The sequence below is a fragment of the Leptonotus elevatus genome, chromosome 5, assembly GCF_054856555.1.
Source record: "Leptonotus elevatus isolate MCC_2025b chromosome 5, RoL_Lele_1.0, whole genome shotgun sequence".
Taxonomy (NCBI): domain Eukaryota; kingdom Metazoa; phylum Chordata; class Actinopteri; order Syngnathiformes; family Syngnathidae; genus Leptonotus; species Leptonotus elevatus.
The window spans coordinates 17,445,024-17,463,089 of record NC_141243.1 but is presented as its reverse complement, the minus strand read 5'-3'; the positions used below and the strand labels follow the sequence as shown (position 1 = coordinate 17,463,089).

At 40.9% G+C, this 18,066-nt stretch overlaps 1 protein-coding gene across 2 annotated transcripts in view; it reads right to left on the bottom strand.

Moving 5' to 3' along the window:
• Window positions 1–18,066, bottom strand: part of wscd2 (WSC domain sialate O sulfotransferase 2) — a 62,068-nt gene that overhangs the window by 14,711 nt on the left and 29,291 nt on the right. Inside the window, exons 2-6 of one of the 2 annotated variants that reach the window (XM_086076179.1) lie at window positions 12,068–12,245; window positions 11,367–11,996; window positions 5,110–5,224; window positions 2,515–2,699; window positions 24–145 (exon numbers count right to left, since the gene is read on the bottom strand). In XM_086076179.1, the coding sequence (XP_085932305.1) occupies window positions 24–145; window positions 2,515–2,699; window positions 5,110–5,224; window positions 11,367–11,733 (789 nt within the window). In that variant the 5' untranslated portion in view covers window positions 11,734–11,996; window positions 12,068–12,245. Of the gene's footprint in view, window positions 1–23; window positions 146–2,514; window positions 2,700–5,109; window positions 5,225–11,366; window positions 12,246–18,066 lie in introns of both variants that reach the window. The other variant, XM_086076178.1, reaches the window with a different exon arrangement.

The window sequence follows — 18,066 nt, the reverse complement described above, 5'->3', positions numbered from 1 at the left end:
ATGCACGACGGGAAGCACCTCACCTTCTCCATGCACGTGTCGACACATTTGTCAACAGACATGTTTTGGATGGAAACTGTGAAAGGGAGAGCCAACGTGACATTATCCGGCCGGTGGAAGCACCCCTTGAAAATGGCACTGCCGTCTAAAAAGTCAAAAAGAGCAGAACGTTGCTTACCGGCAGGAAAAAAACAATCTATCCTTCATTTTTACGGTTCCTGAGCGCAGCCTCCACTCGCGACCTGTGTCCGCTGACCCCTGATGAAGAGCGCCCACTGGGATCTTGCCTACAGTCTATTGAGGCCCTGACCTGCTTTTCTCCATTACGACTCCCATTTTCACAGAGTGTTGATGACCTTTAACCCCACAACCTCATTCTGATCTAATGGTTGGATCCGACAACAACAGCAGAGCAGAGCTGCTGCTTTTTCCACTGTAAATCTAATCTCATTTTCTCCTTGACTTATTTTCAACTACTGCAAAATGTCCTGTAGAGCCTCCATAGTGTTAAAAAAAAAAAAGGGGGGGTCAAAAAAGCGGAAGGGAGAAAATGAAAATGTTAAAAGAAGCACATTTGCTGACATGCAGGCTGTTCACATACCACTGTCTTTTCAATAATATTGAAGCATTGATAGTGGGTTGTTTTTTTTTTACACTGATATGCAGCCACCACTGCAGCATTGTCTTTGCATACGTCCTATAAGGCTTTAAAATTTTATTTTTTTTAACTCCAGTCATGTGACTCCATCTAATGTTTTATTAATCTTTAACCTTTTTATCTCACTGAAGTTACATTTTTAATGTCATGTCCATGTTTCTGCTTTTCTCCTATAGTATATTTCCCTCTGTCACCCATCTTTGTCCTTATACGCTTTGGAAATGCTACTGAAATGGATTTTTCTTGCTCTGTTGCCTTGAGCATATGTGCGCCATGCAAAAATGTCACATAAACACAATCTTCAAGGATGAATAATAGACCAATAATGCAAATACTGTACATGGCTGAGGACGCCTTATACAGCTGCCTCTAAAACAAAACGAAGGAAGTCGTTGACAATTTATGCTGCATGTTCTATAAGGAAGGAGGACAATTTATCAAATTTTACTGAGCAAAATACAAAAATGACGTTAGTATAATGGCTTTTCTAAGCAGCCATCTCAACACATTATTATTTCCTCTTGATTTGTTTGTGCCTCTCCCACCCCCTCCCCATACCCACCCTCCCACTGGCGCTCACATGACCGAGAGGGGTCAGAGGTGACAACACGTAACGCTGACTAAGCAACGAGAAAAAGCAGAAATGAAAATAGTAAACAAACAGCTTTATATGTGTGAGCAAAGTCAAAACAATTATTAACAGGCAAGTCAAACCAATTTATTATTATTATTATTTATTTATTTATTTATTTATTTTAACATTAATAGGTTTTATGTAGCCCCACTAATACAAACACAATATTCTGATTAATAGTGCTTTTGTACAATAAATACTAAACTAGCAGAGAATAGCTACCCGTTTTCATCCATTTGTGGGGGTGGCCATTTTGTCACTTGCTGTCGACTGAAAATGACATCACAGTTGCTCAGGGCTCAGGTAACTACCAATCACGGCTCAGCTTGCGAATGTCACATGACCAAAGTAAAAAACAACAACAGGTGAGCCGTGATTGGTCGTTACCAGAGCCAACTGTGATGTCATTTTCAGTTGACAGCAAATGACAAAATGGCCGACCCCGCATATGGATAAAAACTGGTGGATTTTGCTTCATAATTCATATTCCATTGAAATACAGTGTTTAGAATTGCGGGAACGGTGTAAAGAACAGTTTTGGATTAACTTCCTGTTTAATTAGTGATATATAAAAAATATTGCACATAAACATGAGGCCCCATACTATCTTCTAATATTAAATTAAATTATAATTATGCAAAGTGCTTCCTGCTTTTGGAATTTGACTGGATTACCAACAACAGTTGTTTTAAAGCAACCACTCCAGACACAGCCCACACTCTGAAACAAGAAACAAGGTTCCATCCCTATTTCCGATAATCAGCCTTTACTGCCATCACCTCGGTTGTAAAACAGCAGGCAGCAAGTGTTTAGGATGCAGACCACGGCATGCCGGGGGAGGCAGGTTGCACATCTCTCCCAGGGAAGAAGTAAACACGACAGGGCAGCCAGCTCCCAAATGTGGCATTAGCATCCAATAAAACAAATATTTCCCCTTAAAACAGGCCATTGTGTTACATTTGAGGGCCCAAATTACATCTCTGTGGTCACTGTGAATTATTGTTTGGTCTTTTTTGGGGCATGGTCAATTCCTTTCAGTTGTTTTGGGTCAAATGGTTGTACTTCCTCCTGTTCTGAGACATGTAGCGCCAGATAATAACAAAGAAAGTAGTTGAACTAATGGTTCTCATCTCCAAAATGCCATCCCTCCCTTGACAGTTGATAGCCCGGCCAGTATCTAGAGCAGCATGTGGTTCCAATGAAGTAAAGGGGATTTTCTCACGGCGCCGTGCCGACTCCTGGCTCAGCTCCAGCCTGTAGATGGATAAGCGGTTGGCTCCTCCGCACATGTTGCTCTTTTCTCCTTTACACTCCATGTTGCATTCGCTCTCCGACGCATTGGCCGTCTGAATGTTGTGACCGCAGTAGCACTCTGCTCCAAACTCCAAACCTGCGTACATGTAACCCCTGCACGCCGAGAGGGGAAGAACGATTACCATCATTAGTAAAGTCGAAGAGGCGAGCGTTAATGACCTGAGCATTCATTAAGCCTTAATCCTTCCCTGGTTAATGTAGATTCATATTGAGAGCAACTGTAGTCAATAAAAGCAAAGAAATGATGCGCAGAGGGTGTTGATGAGCACATAAGAACACGTCCAAACGTTACTTTGGAACAACGTCTCTCTCTGTCTTTTGCCGACTGACGATGAGCGCCGTTATACATGCTAAGAGGTTTTGAGGCGCGGCCAATTATAACTGATTGCAGTACTCTTTAAAAGGCTTTCCTCCTGTGGCTCTCCCTCTATTGACTTGACTCCCAAGAGGCCTTTCGGATGCAATTAGAAACCCTTCACACAGGATAGCCCCGCACCCTCCAGCCCTGCCAATCAAGCCCAAACCTCCATACGCCATTATACGCCGCTGCTTCTCATTTGTTTTCCTTCTTTTATTAAAGCGAGCTCCAGAAATAGCAGGTGGGCCGGGCCGGACGGCTGCAGAAAGCCAGCGTGAGGAGAAAGCATCTGAAAACAAGCGGCTCGCTGCACCTATTCTGCACTCGGAGAATCAGTGATGGGTGTAATTCAGTGCATTCGATAGAGCCGTCCCCGCTATTCCTCGGGGAGGAAAAGAGGCGAGAGAAAGACGGCGGAGGAAAAAAAGAAGACAGGAAGTGAGCGGAGATATAGAGGAGAGGAGCAGAGCTCAAAGGGAAACAATGAGCACTGATTAAACTGATTGGAATGACTGGAAGGAAAAGGCAGCGCTCTTCTAATAGTGGACACGTACGCAGATTGTGAAAGTGAAATGTAGCATCTACTCTAATATGGAGGGGAATTCACAACTTGGCTGTAAAGCGCAACACAAGTGCAATATAGCCAAAATAAATATGGCCAACAGGTCAACATTTAATAGTCTTTACTCTTCTGCAATGGCTTTTCAAACTTGACTGCAGGTATTTTTCCAGTTCAGAGATATGTGTTAAGTTCTAGCCCACAGTCGGCCGACTAAATCATCACGAAGGTGATGGAGGGTGAGGTTCAGGGCCGGCTAGTCAATTTCATCTACAGCAAAAGTCAGAAAAACATTTCTTCATGGAGCTTTGTGCACACTCACTCTCAGGCCTCTCATAAACAAAACGCCTTTCTGCCAACAGGCACACAAACACAAGTACGAGAGTGAAGCTTTGAAAGCCGGTGCTTAACTTTATATACGCTCGCAGGCCATTTCATTAGGTACCGCTGCACAGCACCACTGCTGGAGAACACAACTCAAATGTATCCACAGTATTAAAATTAGCTCATGATATAGTTATTTTTCTAAAACGTATTACGATTGTGGACGTGCACCTAATGTTTTATATTAGGCTTTGCAGAATCAGGATTTTGGAGCTAATCACTGGTTAACAGTCAGCAAGTTTAAAAGAACAGTGTCTAGCATTTAGTGCCATCTAGTGGTGGACTAATGCAATGCAATGATCTAAATTCAAAGCGCATGCATTTTGAAACACGTGCACAACGTAGTAACCTTGGATTATTAACGATGGCAGCACAGATAGCCCCTGAAGCGAATGATCAATAACATCATTGATCGGGCAGCAAATTACGACATTCCAGCTGATCAGCATTTTGCATAAATTGAAAAATATCTGCCCATCTTATCCAAACAGTCGGTGTAAAGTCTATTGTAGATCATACATACCAATTTATTTATACAGCACATTTAAAGGAAATAATTTTTCAATTTTTAATGTTCATTCATAAAAATAAAAAAACGATTAATTTCAATAATATGCAAAAAAAATAATCTATCACATCAACATTGTTTTATTATACGCCTTACAGGAGGCTGACATGTTTCGCCGCCATCGTTAACGCTACGGTTACCCAAAGGAGACAAACTTAGCGAAAGTAGTAATTGGTGGTAGGTTTACCAAGTATGGTCTCCCGGAAAATGTTTTGAACTTTAGTCGTTACATTCTATTAGTTCACCACTAGATGGCACTAAATTCCACACACTGTTTCCTTTAAGGGACAATAAACATTGACACTAAACGCGCTGTACAAGTCACAAAAACAACAAATAAAAAGCACAGTTAAAAGCACATTAAAAGATTTATATTATGTGATAACCTGCAGCATGATCCTCATCCACTCATTAAAGGAGGCACAAGGTACGCAGACGAACAGTACTGTCCTCAGACATGTGGGCTTGTTTTTTCAGTGGGTGGTGTTTACAAGCGTCCATCCAGCACCTCTAACGAGGGAGAGCCTTTTAATCAGCTCATCTGGACAATCCATTCCAATTTATATCTCAGCCTGACAAGAACGCCAGCAAGGAGGAACGGGTGAGTGTTTTTTGTTGTTGTTATTTTTCATACCTTTCGGCACAGTTGTCCTGGCAACGGAATACAGTCATTTTCTTGTAATCAAAAAATGAAACTCCTTTTAGGGCCCTCCTTTGTGTTGAATCAACGTAGCAGCCAATATACTTTGCTGTGGAAAAGGAAAAAGAAAAAGAAGGTTAAATTAGTCGACCTAACGAAATGTGCAGAGGGACAAACACTTTCAATAAACACACTATTGCTGGCATAATAACTGACTCCAGCTATGCAAAACAGACCCTTTGTTTGACTTCGCATGTGTGAAGTAAGTGAGCAAGAGAGAAGTTCAAACTGGGGCAGGACGTTTATTTATTTATAAAGACACACACCCCCTTCTAGTGGCCAGCAACTGTAGTGGTTCATCACTTCATCTCTGCATTTATTTGTGTGTGTGTGAGTGTGTATGCGCCCATGTGCGTGTGATAGGAGGGTGGGCGGTGTGGGATCGAGCTTCATTGAACCCCTGGCTTCGTCTTCAACCAAAAGACCAACAGAGCTCAGCTGCAGCTTCAGCAAACAATCCTCTTGCCATCTGTGCCGTGCCATTTACCCCTCTGAGCCGCTGCTAATAGCTAAATGGCCGACCATTGTCTTAGTCCCTCCCTGCATTACTTTAATTGTTGTGGTTTAAAGCTCCATATTTAAGCCGCACGCGGTGCGACGGGGCTGTAATCTTCCTAGTAACTACTGTTCAGATGGAAAAAAATTAATACAGCACAAGCAGATTATCGGATAGAGAAAACTATCGTTAAGCAAATACTCAAAATTGCGTAAGGATGCCAGCTGATATTATCATTCATCATAGAGTTCAAGGTGTCCAATCTATGGCCCGGGGGCTATTTGCGGCCCGCCACACATTTTTCAGTGGCCCACGACATGACATAAAACATGCTGAAAATGACATTTCAGTGTGAGATGGGAGACACCAGTACCAAAAAAAAATAGTTTATATACTATAGAGTGGTTCTAAATAGGCAAAGATACAAATAAACAATTTCAATAATTATAATTTCTCTTGCACTATGATGAATAAAGTACTCAACTCTTGAGTAGTCACCAATACAGTTGCCAAATACTGATAGCACTAGTACTTTAGATATATAAAATTATATATAAATATATATATCATATATATATATATATAAATCAATGACAAATTATAAAAAAATAAATATAGCATTTTCCTTCAAATTGAATGAAATAAATGGCATTTTTCTTTTCTTCTAACTTCTAATTTATAGCTCCTGATCGTAAAACGGTCACAATCGATACTCGATAGAATAATGCTGGTATCAGCACTGATTACTGATACTAAGTACGATACCACTAGTCCTTTAGCTACATAAAAATTCCCCCCAAAAACATGACAGAATAAATGTAAAGAATTTAACCATAGCAATTTTCTCATTTCTATCTCCCGATCGTAAAACGGTCATATTCGAACAATGATACCTTAAAATAATGCTGGTAACGGCACCGATACTGATACCTGGTATTGGTACTCTCCACTCCCTAATTAAGACAATTCAATTTTAGAAGCAAAACTGTTTTAAAAATGGTCAGCTTCCTACGGGGTTTGCTAGTGTTTCGGTTCTGAATGTGTTCAGTGCAGGGGTGGGTCTAGTCTAGTGGGATAAAGGGCCGGCGGCCACCCCAAAATTGAGAAAAACTATTTTCCTTATCATCTTTGCAGAAAGCTGTTATGTAGCAGTAAACGTTTTTCAAGTTAATTAGAAAATATTAACAACATATAATTGCTTGCTTGATTGATTTTAGCGTGGCTAAAAAAATCCTGTATTTTTATTTTTTTAGACAAAAAAAAAGCTGTGCTTTACCTTGACTAGTTTCGGCGACGACTGCCGCCTTCCTCAGCTGTCAAACTGACAGTTGTGACGTGTCTTATCAGCTGATGTTCCTGGGCGTGGCCGGCGTGGCGGAGCTGTCATGTGACGCTCCACGCCGACTACGCCCTCCGTCGCTCAATAATCTCCAGAGAAGTGGATCCCATGTGTGGGGAAATTGAAAAGTTCCTTCGTCCCTGTTTAGTATGTCCGGTCCCCGTTTCCTGATCTCTATTGCTTCTTTTATCCATCTTTTGTATTTGTGTTCTTCTGTTCCAATGATGCTTGCTTTGTCCCAGTGCATGATGTGGTTTTCTCGTTTGCAGTGATCTGATATGGCGGATTTGAGGTTTTCTTGTGTGGCCCTTTCCTTTTCTGCTCTGGTGTAATGTGTTGCTGTTTGTTTGTCACATTCCTTTTTGGTGTTCTTTTTTTTCTTATGTTGAAAGACCTTCCTGTTTCCCCAACGTAGGTTTTATTGCAGGTTTTGCAGGGTTTTTCATATATTACATCGCATTTATTGTCTGGATGTACACTGTCCTTTGGAAGCACTAATTCCTGCTTTAGTTTTTTTGTGTGGCTTAATTATTGTATCTATATTGTGTTTGCTCGCTGTATTTGTTCTGTGACACCTCTAATATATGGTAATGTGATTGTTTCCTTGTATTGATTGTCTGTTCTTTTAATTTGTTTCTTTTTTTTGTTGTTCTCTCTTTTGTCGGTTTGACAGCTTCTGAGGAAGGCGGAAACTAGTCAAGGTAAAGCACAACCTTTTTTTTTTGTCTTAAAAAAGAAAAACCACAGGATGATTTTAGCGTGTTTAATAAATTAAAGTTTTGACACCCCTGCTGTAGTTCATCATTACCCCCACCATGGCCTCACTCTCCCGGATCCCCTCTTCAAATGTCAACGTAATTCAGCTATATTCGTCCTTGCCTTCCGCCTCTCACCGTGTCACCTTACTCCTGTTTCCGCGCTACATCCTGTGCGATTTCACCGAGCATTGCAAAATGTGTTCATGTGTGCTGCGGCGATAGCCTGAGCTGCAATATTCCCCTTCCAAATGAGATTCCGAGCCAGTGAGAATGGGCGGTGTTAGAGTGAGAGGAGGCTAAAAGTCTCTTAACTCCGGCATAACAGGATTCTGAAGATGGTTACGGAGTAATGAGAGGGTCTGGATGTAAAACGATGAGAGCAAGCCAATGCGTTCAAGCCGCTAAGTACTCTATCATCACGTTCTGCTGCAGTCCTACGAGGTTTGAAATGTGTGGGGAAAAGGACAGTGGCGGCGTATTGAAAAGACCTCGCTTTAATCCGATAACCTGGAGCTTGGGTGCACAGCGTAAACATGTTGGTTTCCAAGGCCTTCCCCACATGTGGAGAAAAAACACCTTCCTTCCCTGCTGGCATATTAAATAATGATATATAGTCTGAGTGGTGGCTTACAAAATTGATCAAAGCTTTTGTAGCGGAATAACATTTTTATGTCCTCCAGCAGCCCGATCCTCCCCAGCCTCACAAAGGTCTCACGCAAGTCTCACCTCAACAAAGGCGGCCGCCACATTTGCCTGTTTGAATTCTGCCATCGTATTCAGTCATAATAATGTTCTGTCTGCCTGTGCTGTTAATAGGTGCAAACGTGAAACCCACACGTCACAATGGCGCACGGGGGGAAATACATGCTTTTTGATATCTATTTTAAGATGCTATGAATGAATAAATAGAAATACACAAAGAGAATGCGTTATCAGTGGAAGTTGAGGGGAGTCTGGAGTGACTTTAAGTGATAAAACGAGCATGCACATTATACAATACAAAATACAGCCATTTTCTCATTGTCCTACAGAAAATGACTTTCAGCTGGAGAGGTTAGTCGTGTTGCTGAATGCTAATGGCGCCACCGCAGTGCTTTAGTGTGTCTACACACTTTAAACAGCAGTGATGGAAGGCAACGGAGGTGCTTTATTAAAAATGTTGTCACTTCTCATGAGCAATCTTAGAACATTTACAGAGAAATGAACTCAAATTGCTCCACTGTGTGCAGTATTTATGTCCGTTGTGTCACTCGGGTTGTCCACATGAATCTTGTCAGGTCTGCTTTGAAACGATTATCCTGCTGCACTTCAGAGAGGAACTTCAGAGCATTTTGCTGAGTGATTGTTATTGGAAAATATTGCAACTGTTAACCATGTAAGACAAGGTTCACCAAGTCCTGCAGGTTTTAAATGTTTCCGCCTACCAACACACCTGATGCTAAAGATCAGGATCGTTATCAGGCATGCTGATGAGCTGATTATATGAATCAGGTGTGCTAGTGGGCGGAAACATCTGAAACCGGCAGGACTCCGGACCTCGAGGACCGGAATTGGTGAACCCTGATGTAAGATAACAAAATAACAAAAAGCCAATTTATCTTATTAGACATTATGTGAGTGTGGCCATTATTTTAAAAATAATGAAAAAAAAATACCATTAATTTAATGCAATTAAAGTAAAAATGCTATGTTTTGATAGAAGTCTATCAGAAGTACTATTGGTATCAGTACTTGGTATCAGTGACTACTCATGAGTTAAGTACTGGTATCAGTCTGAAAAAAAAGTATTATCAAACATCCCTAATAATATCCTAGAGATTGACTAATTTTTTTTTCCAGGGCCGATACCGATTACCGATCATTAGCAGTCAAGGAGATTGATAACCAATATTTGGAGCAAATTTTCACTAAAAGGGAAAATATTGGCAACCATCCATCCATTTTCTTAACAGCTTATTCCTCACAAGGGTCGCAGGGGTGCTGGAGCCTATCCCAGCTGGCTTCGGGCAGTAGGCAGGGGTACACCCTGAACCGGTTGCCAGCCAATTCCAGGATATTGGCATACAATTTATTTAAAAATAAATAAAAAATACCCCCAAAAAATTAAGCATAGGTTTATTCTTCCTGTTTATTTTGTTATAACAAAAATGTTCAGGGATCTCCCAAGGTCATTATGTCTTGAAGGTTAGATACAAATTTAAACAAGTAAATAGGTTCCTATTGTTTTTTTTTCTTGTTTTTTTTTCCAGAAATATCTAAAATGTAAAAAAAAAAAATCTTACCTGAATTTTAATTTCAAACAAAAGCAGAAGGTACAGAAAGTTCCCAGTGTCCGCAGCATCTCTTATCAAGTCAACTGAAAATGCAAATAATTAGTTCCCTGATGCTGAATATCCCTCTTCTATCCCAGTCATCCCTGTGATTCGCACCCACTGTACTGTGGCACATGAGTGCACCCTGAGTAATTATCAGAAATGATCCAATTTCACATAATTGGTGAGAACATTTAAATGCTCTTCCACCAGACGCAAGACGGTGCAATTAACCCGTGAATGCTCTTTTTGATTGGTGTTGTGCCGGAAGATATTTTTTAATTAAAAATAGATGCCTTGGGTAAATATATGTTTGTAAACCAGAAGCATGGACGGCAGTACGCGGAAGCTCTACATTACGATTGGCCCCTTAATAATATTTACTCAATACAGTACACAATGTTGACTTTTGACCTGGCAGACACGAGTGAGATGTTAAGAAAAGAGGAGAAAGATCCAAGATTTGCCAGAAGTGAATAAACACAATCAGCTACGATGCCCTACAGTTACGTTAAATTACACACTAACCAGCTTTGCTAGGATATTGATGTTATTAAATGTAGGTTATTGAGCCTGAACGGACGCTTGCCTCCTAAAATCAGCCTTTTAAAGACTTTGAACGCCATATATACGATAATGCAGGTTTCTTTTTACAAGCGCCTTTGGGGGGGGAAATTTGTAGTCACCAAGTTTATGAAGACGCTGCGAACCTCGCTATTAAGTTATTTAGATGTTGTGATTCTTCAGCTGTCTGAGCAGCACAGCTGAGCAGAACTCTCAAGGGGTTTTCTCAAATGAGGACTTAATCATCGTCATGATGCTCGCTGACTTACAACACGACTGCAAATGTTTAATCATTCTCATTTTGTGCTTTGTACTCATAGGTCACCGTGGCTCCATGTTGAATTAACATACAATGTAAAGTTGGGGGTGAAAATGCTGCCAGCGTGTTTGCAACTGGATATGTATAATATATGAGAGCATTCAAAATTCCGAATCATCTCATAATGAGTTGGAAAATGTAATTAGTAACTTCACAACAGAACACAAGATGGAATTGTTATTGAAATGGTTAGAGTAACTTCCATAATTACAATAATTTCCATGGAATAATTGTGATGATTTTCCTTTTTCAAGTGAGCTAGTGAGCGCGTAAATGTGATTTCTCTGTTGTGAAATGCGATGTATTAGTTTGATTTCTGTTAATTAATTACGCCTGCGACGGCGTATGAAATGAAAATCCACTGCTTGTGCACGTGCCTGCTGCATGTTTGAGTACAACCCACCTCTTGCGTCGTCCGTCTCTTTAGCTTTGCGGCCTTTCTTGTTGGCGTAGTTGCCGGCTTTGCCCGCTTTCATCTGCTCTGCCTTTTTTTTCCACATGGGGATGTAACCTCGTCCCGGCCTGTGAGCCTCCTTAAATACCCGCATGATGCCCAGCCCGCCGCTGTCTGACGATGTGATCTGGCTGCCCGTGTCTGAGGCCACCACAGTGTATAGACCCATCCCTTGCTTCCCGCAAAAGCTGTCGCCACCGATGCCGGCGTGCAGGAAGACGAGGCTTCCGGCAGTCAGGTAGATCAAGCTAAGGGTGAAGAAGCGGATAGGTTTCCTGCGGAAATAACGCTGTATCTTCAGCAGAGGTTTGACCATGCTGGCTCGCTCTGCCACCGGAGCACGTCGGCCCAGTGACGAACACTCATAAAGCAGAAGCCGCCGCAACAAATCCCCACCCTGCTTCACACTGACAAAAAGTCCAAATAAAAATGTTAATAGTTTTGATGTGTTAATCTGGTATGAAGGTCATCCAGACGTCGGCATAAATAATCCTCTGTGTTCGTCTTTAGTCTCCAGAGGAAGACACCTTACACCTGCCGGGCTCTTGTATTCGTGTGAGTGAGAATGTCTGCCAGTTCCTGTTGACAGCAAAGCCCAGTGTGCTTGCTCGGCGCATCCGGAATGAAAAGAGCGAAAGGCGATCACTCACCAGCGCTTCCACGCCAGTTATCAGCCTACAGAAATGCCATACCGGTACCGCTGTGGCACTTTCTGCCACGCTGTGCAACAAGAAGAGGGTTTTATTTAGTGGTGGAGTTGAAATCCTTTCACCTTTGAGTGGACGGGTCTTCACGGGGATCCAAGGGAGTCATGGCGTGACTAACCATCTGCAGAAAGGACAGCAAAAATCAGAAATAAGTGGAGCGGAGTGGGCTTTTTGGCATGAGCAACACCAAATGACGTCCGTCAAACCTCTGGACGAGCGCGGTGCAAAAAAGTAAGCAATAAAAGCAATTTAAAAAACGGTGAAAGTGCGTTATTATTCAAAAAGGCGGAAAGCTTCACTTCAAGGAGCTCACGTTGTACAAGTACTTTGTCTTTTATAAACTGGGTTAAGCCGGAAGGGAAAAAACAAAAACAAAACTCTACCCTTTGGCACTTTCGCTAATGTCTTTTGGGAGTGGGACTGCGCAGAAATTAAAAACATTCTCATTCAAGATGACGAGGTGATGATAGTGTTCAGAGGCTGAAGAAGCATTTAGAACATTTTGACTCCACAACGATGTAAAAAAAAAAAAAAACTCTAAACAAGTGAAACCCCACAAGCGTTCAATTGAAAGAAGAACGGGTATGATTCAGCGCAATAGTTTGATCTTGTAACATCTTTAAACTACAAGTTATTGTTGTGTACGTGTTAAGCACGTGTGAAATCGGTGTTGTTGTGGTGGTGGAGATAATAAATGGGAGAAAAAATAGACTTGCCTTCAGATGTTGGATCATTTAAAGTTTGATTCACTCTTTTGAGACATGAAAAGGGGAAGATGAATTAACTAGGGCAGCGCGTTGAAGGCTGCGGGTCCCCTCCAGTCTTATTTAAGTAGCCTTGAGTAAGGTACTGAACCCCGACTTGGCCTTGGTCAGCATGTGAATGAGCTCATGATTATTCTATTTTAATGGCAGTGACATGATCTGTATTTTTGTATTCTGCTTTTCTTGTTGTTTTTATGATTCTGCCTTTACACACCACAATGGATTTCAAATGAAACAATCAACAGGTCAAGGTCACATTCAATTTTTATTTATTTTATTATGTATTAATTTATTTCTTTTTATGATACTCATTAAACCTTTCACCAGAAGTCAGATGGGGCAGACTCCAGCTCCCCATAAACCTCAACAGGATAAAGAACACACAAAATGGATGGATGCATGCTCATTATGATCCCTTAAGGGGAAATTCTACTCGCTGTGTATATTTTTGTTGCACAGCACATAGAGAACCAGACCACATGCATGCAGGCATACAAGGAGAGGTGTGAGAGTGATTGCGCGCCTGAGCTGCAGGCCCAAGGGCACCCCGGCAGTAGTAGCAGTTACTGCCACGACCAAATTTTTAATTCCGCAGGTTTCGTAATATGTCACTCACCATTTGGGAATAGGAATTGACATAAAGTGACCACTTCAAAAACGACATCAATCACTGAATATGGCAGACTTCTGTTCTATGCTGTGCTTCAATTGGCCAGTCTGAGTTTTGGGCCGAAATTAGATCTGCAACACTGTAATGGCTGTGTAATTATTCCGCAATCCCTTTATTATAATAAAAGCAGATAACAAAAAAGAAGCCAATCATAAAAATAAAAAAATGTGTGTGACCTCTCCTTACACTTCATTTGCAATTGTCACAAACGCATCGCATCTTGATACTGTACAATATCTAGGAGATAACCAACATACTTTGTTGAATCCATCCATTGATCCATAGATAGATAGATACTGTTTTACTGTGTCAAAAATAATTACAGAAGAAAATATATAATTCAAATAAGGATGTTAGCATTGCAGACATTTGCAGAGTAGTGGAGTTTTATATCACACTCCGTAAGCTACAGAAGGCTGCCAAAATGCAGCAGGTACAGGGGCACAAACTAGGTAAATTCTAGTGAAGTTCCAACAAGCACCTGTTATTGAAAATTTCCCCAGGGGGCTAATAAAGGTTACCTTTTGTGTGCATAACTATTAGAGACAGATTTGTGCATTTGGGGGTAAATGTTGTAGCCCCCCTTAAAAGAAGTCCTCTGTCCTGAGAGGAGTCCGGGAGATGATAATTGGTAGGTGTAACACAACGCTCCACTGAGAATTTCAGAGTATTCAAGGGGACATTCAACTTAGTGACTCTTGTCTGCCACCAGGACAAAACTGCAGAGTGCTTGTCACCCGAGACCTCAGTGGCATTGGCCCACCGGTACCCCCACCCCCACCCCCACCCCCACCCGCACAGCTATTTTACCGTCTGCTGGGCAGCAGTCTGCACAAAGACACCCCTCGCCCTGTTTGACTGCTAAATGACAAAACTTTATTTGTGTGCCCTTACGAATGACTTTCACACACCTGCAAGGGGTTTGATTACTAATGTCTACGTTTTAATTGGGCTCACACTGCCCAAATGTCTTTTCCCGGGTCAAATTAATTTCCAAAATGCCAAACACTTAATGTTGAACTTAAAAATGATGAGTGTCACAGGTCACTGCATCACTAAATCCTTTTGGTGGGGTCACGACAGCAGGATATAAAGTGTCCATTAGAGTCTCCTTTGTTCGTGTGAAAGTAATACAATGGCAAAGAAATGCACTGTCAGTGCTTAATTTGAGGCCCTCAGGCTGGGGCGGGTTAAATACCCTAAGACACAAACTGGCAAAGGCCAGACTATATTCTAACCTTTGGGGTTAATTTACAATTAACCCCTAATTTCCCCACAATCCTTACTTTGGGGTACAAATTGCAGATGCATTAAAAAATAATAATAATAATAATAATTAAAAAAAAGACTACTACTGCTAATAATAATAACAATCATAAATCATGAATCAATATTTCCCTTGGTTACAAGCTTTATGGAGAAACATGACACCTGCCCACACAGCCAAAGGTACCAAAAGCTGGTTCAATGACCAAAATGTTACTGCGCTTGACTGGCCAGCAAACTCCCCTGACCTGAACCCCATAGAATTTTTTTTTTTCTGTTGTCAAGAGGAAGATGACAGACACCAGACCCAACAAAGCCAATGACCTGAAGGCAGCCATCAAAGCAAGCTGGGCTTCCATTACACCTGCGCAGTGCCACTGGCCGATTAGCTCCACAGTGGACTGATGAGGTGTCTTAACAACATTTTAAGTGCATAGAATAACATACGTTTCTGAAGCCTGACATCCGTTTTCAGTTGTTCTTATGTGGTGGTGTAATTTTCTAACAAATTGAATTTTAGATTTTCATTATATAAGCCATAATCATCAAAATAAAATAAAATCAAAATGGGTAATGAAACGATATAAAATTATGATTTTACTTTGTTAAATGACAACAACAAAAAATGTAACTTCTTCATGATATTATTTAAAAAAAAAAAATTAGATGTATGTACCTGTATAACAATGTGTGGTGTTAAGAAGAGAGTGGCATTTCGACACTAAAATTTAGATGTCAAAAATCAGGTGACAACAGCAAATGAGGTATCGTTACATCACAACAGTGTCAGAATCACTTGGCTTTTCCGTTTGCGTTTTTGATACAGTACATCACAATCTTACAAACCAGGGAGATTAGTAACATTTGCATTTGGTGATAGTGTAGTGTACATAGTTACATCTAAAATGTTGGGAGTACTTTAAAAACAAAAACAATTTTTTTAAATCAAGCCTATGGGTGGTTGGATCATGTGGCAGTGACTCCTCTGGTGTCGGATATAAAATGTAAACCCCAAAGAAGAAAAAGAAGGAGGAGAAAAAGAAGAAGAAGAATATTGAACTGCCTCCCCTTCTTGCCCCAACCGAACGCCCCTGTCACGTGGGACTACGCCCGTTATTCAAAGCTGTAGATATAGATGGCTGTAATGTTGACGCTACAGAAACAACTCATCTTTGATGTTGCGTGCTTGACGTGACATACCTATGATATTATTAAAAATAATGAACTCGTTTTAGCCAGTTTCTATACAATGTGGTTTTGGAAAAAGCCTGCTAACATTGTGAAAAAGCTATTCTTCACTTCATTGTGTTGTATTTAATCCCTGCAAGAGTTTAGGGATGAAAAATAAAATGCAAAAGTTAATAAAAAAGCCTAGTACAAGTGGCTGGTGCAAACTTTGTCTTGCAGCTGGCTTAAGATATATTCAGCAGGCATGCGGAGTATTGATTTTATCTTGCTCTGTGCCATTAAATGAATAAAACCAGTATATCATCCTTGGAATTATTGTTATCTGAAAGGTTTATGTATCCCTACCACAAGAACAGCCGTTGAGGCAGTGAATCCCAAACAATGAAGATGATGAGACACATTTACATACGGAATACAACTGTATAAACGCTTTGCAAACCAACTCCTACACTCTTTCTGTAACCATGGCAGTTTTTCAGCCCTGTGTCACTACTTTGCCCACTGAGTACAAATGATTCATATTTCAAGATGATTCATATTGCAAGACTAACTAGCTCAACAGTAAGCGATTGTTGCAAATCCTGTAATTTATTTGTCTGGAAGAAACTGAATCACAGCTCAGTGTGGGGCCCTAAAGTTAGAAGGCGTGAATAAAATATACAAGCAAAAATTGCACCCCACAATGCGCTCACAAACAGTATTTAGACATTTATAGCAGCCTGCTGGTCAAGAATTGAGTTTCACGTTTCAGGTTGCATTAGTCAGACGTAGCTCGGCAAGGATAAAAAGCCTCAGCTAAAAAGTCTACGTCTGGTAAAAAGAGATGAAGGACCATGGAGGCAGCACTGCTATTCATTTTGCCTCTCACCTTGTACAGCAACTTCAGCAAGGCTCCACACAGTTAACATTGCTGGTCACATTTCATCATCCCTCACTTAGAAAAAAAGAAATCGAATTTAACTCCGGATTAGAGAGCTGCCGTGTCTCAATTTTGTGTACTGTGACACTTCCTCTGACCAGTTTGAACGCAAAAGTGCATTTACACTGACAGTGGTTGCCATCTTGGCTTTTTGGTGTGGTAGGAAAATGTTATCACAAGGACTTGCAGTTTTTTCGATACAATAAATCATCTTCCCTCCATCCTTTTGCAACTGGGGATTTCTGTATCCCCGTGCATACCTTGCAGCCTCAACACTCGTGTCCCTCAGGGTTCAGTCATGCAGTTTTGCTAGTTTCTACATGGACTGAATTTCCTCAACCATGTGATCGCCATTGGTTATGATTTCTATGCACAACATTAACTCTCCTTCACTCCCAATTCAACATGAAATGGTATGAAGATTTTGTATCATATCATATCATATCATATCATATCATATCATATCATATCATATATATCCATCCAATGGCGGAGACACATGGTGGCCAATTTCTCACTGGACACAACATATATCAGCATAAAGAACATGGATCATCAAAGAAGAAGAAGAATTGCATCATAACTATGACTTGTGTAACATATCCTTTGGCCTGTAACCCATACAGTGCAATTCTAAATACAAAAATATACAATCAGCAAGCAACTAAACTTTTTACAAAGTTGAAAACGACTGAATTATCATTCATGCAAGACCCCTGCAAAATGTCATGATGATTTATTAAATGCAACGTAAACAGGCTTTATGTAAAATGTAGTCTAGGAATTTCGATTTCATATTTTGCCCCCAGTCCGGGTGAATTGCTTATATATTTACATTTGCGTTTCTGTCACCTTGCTGTGTTTGAGCCTGCAAGTACTGCTTGTATTTCTCCAGTTTCCGCGGTGAGCGCTGGTGGGCGAAGTCTTCGGCACTGCACCTGCTTCTGATTACTCTCTGCTGGCTATTTAAGTGCAGCTGAAGCCACAGGAAGGCACTGGATCAATTTCATTGCCGAGCGGCACCGTCCCAACATCTTTCTCTGTGTGTCCTCGAACGGTTCTAATTTCCTTTCGCCAATGTATTTAGCATTTGTTTTGTATTCTTAAATGTCAATACTACTTGAATTTTTCTGTT